The following is an 8,368-nucleotide window of genomic DNA, read 5'->3' as shown; positions in this document are numbered from 1 at the left end:
AGAAAAGTGTTAATATATATATATATATATATATATATATATATATATGGAATACAATCGGCCTATATGTACTATATGGATATGTAATTGTACTACATTTTGCATTAATGCTAAAATGAAGATAAACGTCCATTTTAATGTGCATTAAATCTAAATTAACTGGTTTTATTTAAGTTAATACATACACACACACATACACAAGTATATATATATATATATATATATAGGCTAATTGTATTCCATTTTAATGTGCATTAATGGTGAAGATTTAAAAAGTAATATAATGTATCCAAGCTCATTTCTGGTATTAGTCCTGAGAAAGTTCTCTTCAGATTTTCTGATGGTGGTCATTATTCCCTCCCAGATTTTATGTACTACCTCACGTACCCTTTCTCACACCCTTCACACCCTCGTGTAACGCTACTGACCTCAAAAGGCCTTAAATCTTCAACAGAAACAGATAGTTGTTGTGGGGCCCGTTTGATTTACACAGCTGGCAGAGGGTCGTTTGACCTGATGCCAGCGTGCTAGGTACGTTTTCCGTTCTCCTGAAACTTCACCCGCCAGTGGCATTAGCTCGAGCCGACAGTTTGTGCGTTTGTTTACGCGGTCGCCATGGCAGCAGCGCCAGTGACAGACACGCGCGCTCAGCTGCTGTTCGCCGCGCGACAGGAATGTCCACGAGAGCGCAGTTGTTGGTTTTCAGTTGCCAGCCGCCACCAAGCGGAGCTCCAACTAGAAGTAAGCTTTTGCTAAAAGCGTTTGTTATTTCTGCTGTACACACTTTTCTGCATTTAATTGTAATTGAAGAGCAGATGAAATCAGAATGGGAGTTTTTAGTTCATACCTATTAGCCTACAGAGGGCACCTAAAAGCTCTACATCTTTTTACATCTAAATCCTAATGACTAATAAAGTTTACATGGTTTTGGCCAACGAAATAACGCATTTTCATGTATTATTAAAATGTATTTATATGACATGCCTGCACACCTAAAGATCTTTATCAAAGGTTGAGAAGTTAGGTTAAATAAACCGGGTTCTGTAGTTAAATGGAGCTCTTTTTTTTTTTTTAAAGGAGCTGAGGCCTTAAACGTGTTCTAAAAAAGTTCCTTTTTCAATAGGAAATGCGTCAACACAGAACATATGTAGAACATTTAAAGGGGTCATATGATGCTATTTCAATTTGTCCTTTCTCTTTGGAGTGTTACAAGCTCTTGGTGCATAAAGAAGATATGTAAAGTTGCAAAGACTAAAGTCTCAAATCCAAAGAGATATTCTTTATAAAAGTTCAGAGTCAGCCACACCGACCTAAAACGGCTCGTTCTAACACGCCCCCACATATCTACCTCACTATGTGGGAAGATTTGCATAACGACGCCCAAATGTTCACGCAAAGAAAGAAGGCGTAACTTTTAGTCTCACTGTAGTTTTGTTGACGCTGCAGCCATGTCGTGAAGACGCTGTGTGCTTCGTTGTGAAAGCGAAACTACTTTGTTTGGTCTTCCAAAAGAGGACGATATCCGCTTCGTCATGCCTAGAGCTGACCTGTGCTGGTCGCTGAGGGAATACATCAACTTTCACCGTGGACGAAGCGGAGTCCGAGAATTTAAACCGCATAAACATATTTCATTACACCAAATACACAAAATAACGTTATTTTTTAGCAGCATCATATGACCCCTTTAAGATTTAGTTGTGCTTTTTGATTTTACTTTGATACTTTTAAAACTTTATCTATGCTAACTAAAATGACATGATCAATAAGTCATGGCAATATGTTTCCATTACTCATCAAATTCATTCAAATAATTTCAGCTTCATTTTTTTAAAGTTGTACGAGATTGAACTTGATTTTTTAAAGTCAGTTTAATATATTTTAAATTGAAATAACTTGTACAGTCAATTTGATTATACATAAAAATTTAAGGCATAACTTGAGTAGGTGGATTTTTTGATGATTTAGATTAATTCAGACTAATGTTTTATGTAAATTCATTATATAAATACATTTTAAATGACTTGAGATATGCTGACAAAAGAGCTAACCATGAATACTCTGCATTTATCTTAATTTTAGCTTAATGAAACCTCAGTACAAACTACACAAAGGATAGACACCGTACATACTAATAGATAAAGATCTATTCTATATTATTAAAAGTTACACTTTTAAATATTTTTACACCAAAAAGATGACAAAAAAAGACAAAAAAAAACTTTATTCATGGTTGATTATCTTCCCATGTACAAGACTGTCATAAATATTCTCAAGAATGTAAACATCTGGTGAAATCATGGAAACCAGACAGCGTGAACTGCCTGAGGAGGGATGAAGTGTGTCAGAAAGCCCTCTGATTAAATAAATAACACAGTAGCACCTCAAATACGCAGTCCTGTTATAATGCTTTAATGTTATCATTTATAAATATTTCACTTTTGTTATTATGGGTCAAATAATTCTGTCACATGGCGAGAGTTCCAAGGGTTATCCTGACAATTTGTATACATTCCTCTTCTTTATAAAAATATTAATTGAATTTGTGCTAATCATTCTTAAATGGAGAAAATGGGGCTGGACTTACTGTAAGGACTCTTATAGTTCACTCTTAAAAATAAAGGTACTCTATTGGCATTCATGGTTCCATCAAGAGCTTTTAACATCCATGGAACCTTTTTATTCTACTTTATAGAGGAAAAAAATGTTCTTTACACTGAGAAAAAATAGTCCTTTTAAGAACTGTTTACTGAAAGGTTCTTTGGAGAGCCAAAAATTGTTCTTCTGTGAAATCATGGCAAAAAACCACAACAACAAAAACACTTTTGGATCCTTAATTTTTAAGAGTGTACAACTCTTCTCATGCCTGACTGACACAAGGTTTTAGCACATACAGCCACTCCAAAACACACACTTGTATAGATGCAAAATGTAGAGTGGTTGTTTGCGTGAAAACCTTTAACGTTTGCTAGGGAAATCATCAGTCCCAGCTGGTCTACCAGGCCTGTTCAAAGACTTTCTTGCACATGTTGGAGTTCTCCAGGTGTAGAGGAAATTCTGAGCCCGGCACCAGCTGATCTCTGCTTCTCTTTGAGGAGAATGTCTGTCCTGAGGGCAGTTTCTCCTGCTTGGACACCATCTCTCTAGAGCGCACCAGATGCAAAACAAGTTAGTTTTATTCATCTGACACGTTTTTGAAATGATATAAGCTTTAAAGGGGTCATATGATGCGATTTAAATTTTTAATTTCTCTTTGGAGTGTTACAAGTTCTTGGTGCACAGACCGATGAGCTTTGTAAAAATCGACGCGTTTCAGAAAGGCGGGGCATAGAGGAGAAACAATGATGTACAGTATGTGGAAAATAATGTGTTTTTTGAACCTTAAACCGCATAAACACATTTCATTACACCAAATACACAAAATAATGTTCTTTTTAGCAACATCATATGACCCCTTTAACCCGTTCTCCCTAAAATCTGATTGGTTGATAGATACCTGAAGGGGAAAGTGGTTTTGTCCATCTGCATGCAGACGAGGAAGGGGTACTCCGAGAACTGCACAGTGGTGATGAAGTCCAGGGTGGCCTCTGTCTCAAAACCTACTTCCACTCCAGCGCTTACAAAGTCCGTATCCACAGTCACGTTACCTATGACGACCAGTGCTCCCCTGCACACAGTGTCAAGGATGAGTTTAGCAAGTACACTAAAAACTCTTGGTAAGCACAAGGTAAATCTTTAATTATTTCTTCAGAAATAACTAAAACTATTTGTCAGAATAATTTTTACTTTTTTTTTTAATTTACTCCAGTATTCTTAAAGCTTTCAAGAAAAGAAACCCATCTCTGTTATCCCATTTTCTATTTTTATTAATTGATTTATTTATATTTTTTGTTGTTGTTGAACCAACAAGCAGAGCAGTTGAGTACAATTTTTTTTGAATGAGCTATTTTGTTTCAGTCCCATTTACTCTTTTCCCAGGAGTTTGTTTGCTAGTTTCATTTAGGTGTGCATGTATATTGCTCAAAGAAAACATAATAATAAACAATTTTAAACAGTATTATTATGAGTTCAGTAATATAAATATGAGATGAAAAACTTCGTTTCGTTAGTTTCCTTGGCAGCTAACTGAAATAAAATCAGTTTTAGAAGAAACAGTAAAATTACTACAAGTAAAACTGAAATAAATAATGAACCATTTAATATTATGAGTTGCTTAGATGAAGAATAAATTAGATTCAGTGTTATTGTTAACTAAAACTATTGTCTTTTCCTTAATTGAAATAAAGCTAAAATAAAATATTAGACAAAAAGCTTAAATGAAAATTAGAAATAAGTCTAAGTTGACGTGCTAAAATTACTAAAACTGAATTAAATATGGGAGCTAAATAGAAATATATTTTAAAAGACAAAAGCACATAACAAAATGACAAAAAAAAGAAAGCTAAATACAAAATAAAAGCTAATACAAAATATTAATAAACATTATAATAAAAGGCTATTTTTGCTACAATCAGTCAACTCAGCTTTAATATTTTTAAATTAGAAATATTCTACCCCTTGAGTTTTTATTTGGACATGCACATAACTTGAATCCCATCTCAACTTTATTTTTAGCTTTTTTTTCTCTCAATATGTTTACGCTCATTCGTCCTACAACACATGCTCCAGAGAACAACTTAGGATAGAGATGTATGCCATAGTCTCTTCCTCAGAGTCTCTGCTGAGTCAGTTCTGGTGTTTGGGCTCATATATCACATGAGACTGTCTGGCTCCATGCTTTCAACCTCCACCTTAAATGATCTATTCAACATGGCTGCCTGTGATGAGTGGGCTGAGTGGAGGCATGCTAATCTTGTGTGCCCGAGAGAGCTGTGGTTTATTTAGTTTCTAAACATATCCCGCTTGTGTCTGACTACGTGTGTCTGTGTGCGTAACTATCTTTCTATTGGTTTTCCCCACTTCTGTGTGCCCGCACTCACATGTGTTTACGTATTAGGTTGTCTGTCTGTCAGTGAGTCTTTGTTTGTCTCCTTGTGTGTGTGTGTGTGTGTGTGTGTGTGTGTGCATTTTCATAGAAGGTAAAGCCTGCCGCCCTGATTCATACACCTGCTCCTGCCTATCCTGAGGACTGGCAGATGTAAAAAACCAGATGCCACCCAGAAATACCCATCATCAAACAAAGAACAGCAAACCCACAGCGCTAAAAGTAAGGTAAAAAAAAGAAAAGAAAAAGAGATATACACTCATAACCAAATTTTATAATGGAGAAGTGTTTTGTCTTGAATGTTTCAAATGTAAAGATCTGAAATCTCTCCCTGAGAGGATTCGGTTTCTCACAATCAATATCATGACCTAATTTTACCCTCAACCCCTGATCTTTTACTCCTACCACCGCATCTTTCCATTGCCCTCATTTCCCGCCTGTCTCATTTGAGTTGCCAAGTTGCCATTGCTTGCATCCACAAACTAATAGTAAGCAAGCAGGTGCAGTTGTGGCTAAAGACGTGGATTAGCATTGAATCTCTCTGAAGGATTAATGATGTTATAATAAGATGCAGCGGCATCATGTTTACTGTCATTTGGAAAACCTAGTGAAGAAAAACATCTGGCAATGGATTCTAAATAAGCAATTTAAGTAGTCGATTTTACCAAAGCTGACTTTGCATCCAAAGCAACCAAGGGTGAAATGCCTTCCATAAGGACATCATGGATTGCGTTTTAATTGCCACCTCAGGTCTATATCTGAATGCACAATATCTTCCCCATACAAGGAGTTTGAAAAGATGTAGTTTCAATAGAAGATTCTACCTGTTGTTGACGCTTGTCTTAGACTCTCTGTACCACAAGCTGAACTCCATCCCTCCAGAAATATCGATGGCCAGACCACCTTGGAACTCAGCACTGGCTCTTAGACCAGACTGTAGAGGAATCACCTTAGAAGAGAACAAGAATGTAAGATTTTTTTATATATATATATAAACATTAGAAATAAAATATTTAAATTTTGGGCTTTTTAAATCTTTTTAAATGAATAATTTTATAAGTCTCTTATGCAACCCAAGGCTGCATATTTTAATCAAAATTACAGTAAAACAGTAATATTGTGAAATATCATTGCAATTTTAAAAAACAGTTTTCTATTTGAATATATTTTAAAATGTAATTTATTCCTGTGATGGCAAAGGTGAATTCTCAGCAGTCATTACTGCAGTCTTCAGTGTCACATGATCCTTCAGAAATCATTCTTATATGCTGATTTGGTGCTCAAGAAACATTTATTATTATTATCAACATAGAAAACAGCTGTGCTGCTTAATATGATTTTTTTTTCAGGATTCTCTAATGAATAGAAACTTCAAAAGAACAGCATTTATTTGAAATAGAACAATTCTGTCTATATTATAGCCATGTAATTTCCAGCATAATTAACAAAAAATATAATACACATTTAAAACAATGCAAACTAACTGCTGCATCATTCTCAAAATTCTGATACGTTAATAAGCACTGGCCCTGTAATCTGGCCCACAACTGTCTCACACTGCCCCCAGGCTGTCAGGCTATGCTTATTGATTGCAGAAATACATCTGCTGCTTGTGTCAGGTCTACATGGAGTGTGAGGAGTCCAGCATCTCTTCTATAAGAGTATACTGAGGTGAATGTCATACCTGTGAGTGGTCTGTCAGCAGAATAAGGCCCTTCACCACATTGATCGGATCTCCAGACATAGAGAACATCTTGGACATCAGGTCACTGTAGCCCTTGAAGAAGGTCACTGGGCGGAGCTGCACATCGAACAGCAGAGCAGACATTCCTGCAAAAGACTCCAGATCTTCTTCTCCTTCATCCGGCGTGGCTGCAATTAGAGACTCTAGACCCTGTGCTTCAATGGTCACCTGAAATACAGCACGACAGACACAAAGAACAGGTGAATGTCAGAACACACAATGCATGTTTATGGGATATGCTGTACAACACCGTGTTGTGGTAATGATGACGGTACCTGAAGGCCATGAAGGAGGGCATTGTGGCTCTGGCCATAAATGTTCATGTTGCTTCTCCTCAAAGTGCCAGAGCCAGAGTACAGGATGTCCAAATTGTAGGTGCAAGTGACATCAGCAGTTCCTGTTTAAAGATAGAAAATTCAGACACTACTGCAAGACACACTTTATTCCTCAAAAAAAAAAAAAAAAAAGTGGTTGCCAATGTGTTGCTATGCAATTTCTGAGATGCTAAGCAGTTGCTAGGTTGTTCTGGGTGGTTACTAGGGCATTTATAGGTGGTTGCTTATTGGCCTAAGTCTCTAGGATATTGTGGTACAGTACTGTTCAAAAGTTGATTTTTTTTAATAAATTACTATTTTATTATTTACTATTAAATGATTCAGCAAAAGTGACAGTAAAGACGTTTATAATGTTATAAACTGTTCCGATTATAAATAAATGCTGTTCTTTTATCACAGATTCCACAAAAATAAGAGTAATGATGCTGAAAATTCAGCTTTGCTATAACATTAATAAATTAAATTTAAAAATATTTTTAAAGTAGAAAACATTTATTTTAAATTGTAACAATATTTCACAATGTTACTGTTTTTACTGATTTTTTTTGATCATATAAATTCAGCCTTGGTGAGCATGAAAGACTTCATTCAGAAATACTACAATCTTACAGATCCCAAACTTTTGAACGATAATGTATATTAATGTCTATATATTAATATAACTGAGCTATTTATTTTATTTTTTTACTGGTACTACTACATCATTACTGGTAATGATGAGGTTTGTTTAAATAATATTTTCTAAAACATTTTTTTACAGCAATGAGATGAACGAATGTCTCTTGGATTATATATTGCAACACCTCCATGCAGACTTTCTATCAGGCATCGTGATATAAAAATAACAGTGCTATAGGTTAGATATAAAGGTTAGAAGTGGGTCAAAGGTCACTTACGTGCCATGAAGCCTGAAAAAGCAGAGGATGACCCGGTCTTTGAGAACCTGTCATAGTTGTGGGAAACCATGTCCTTCATCACTTGTCGTACCAGTTTACTACAAACGAGACATATGACTTTTATCACACAAGTGCCACACAGATAATCATTAAGAATAAAACCTTTGTTCATTTAAAGCCCAGAGAATCTGATTAGTAAATGTGAGACCCACCAGGCTGGCATCTCGAAGCGCAATATGTCCTGGACTTTAGACAGCATGTATTTATTCATCTCATGTGGCAGGTGTCCGATGGAGAGCAGAAGGTTCTTCACTTCCATATAGGATGGACTACTGTTCATAATCACATCAGCTGCCGCAGCACGAACGTTCTTCTCATAAATATGCTGGTTCTGGTGGTATATGCGGTTCAG

The 8,368-nt window shown here is 35.9% G+C and overlaps 1 protein-coding gene across 2 annotated transcripts in view; it reads right to left on the bottom strand.

The window, feature by feature from the left end:
* Positions 1-2,794: 2,794 nt before the first annotated feature.
* Positions 2,795-8,368, bottom strand: part of LOC107665974 (microsomal triglyceride transfer protein large subunit-like) — a 15,353-nt gene continuing 9,779 nt past the window's right edge. Inside the window, exons 13-19 of one of the 2 annotated variants that reach the window (XM_016457065.1) lie at positions 8,169-8,357; positions 7,957-8,054; positions 7,001-7,122; positions 6,666-6,893; positions 5,806-5,930; positions 3,494-3,664; positions 2,795-3,140 (exon numbers count right to left, since the gene is read on the bottom strand). In XM_016457065.1, coding sequence (XP_016312551.1) covers positions 2,993-3,140; positions 3,494-3,664; positions 5,806-5,930; positions 6,666-6,893; positions 7,001-7,122; positions 7,957-8,054; positions 8,169-8,357 — 1,081 coding nt within the window. In that variant the 3' untranslated portion in view covers positions 2,795-2,992. The remainder of the gene's footprint in view (positions 3,141-3,493; positions 3,665-5,805; positions 5,931-6,665; positions 6,894-7,000; positions 7,123-7,956; positions 8,055-8,168; positions 8,358-8,368) is intronic. The other variant, XM_016457064.1, reaches the window with a different exon arrangement.

Source organism: Sinocyclocheilus anshuiensis, unplaced genomic scaffold (genome assembly GCF_001515605.1).
Source record: "Sinocyclocheilus anshuiensis isolate Anshui unplaced genomic scaffold, SAMN03320099.WGS_v1.1 scaffold775, whole genome shotgun sequence".
In the NCBI taxonomy this organism is placed as follows: domain Eukaryota; kingdom Metazoa; phylum Chordata; class Actinopteri; order Cypriniformes; family Cyprinidae; genus Sinocyclocheilus; species Sinocyclocheilus anshuiensis.
The sequence above is the reverse complement of the archived record's forward strand: the minus strand, read 5'-3'. Positions and strand labels throughout refer to the sequence as shown.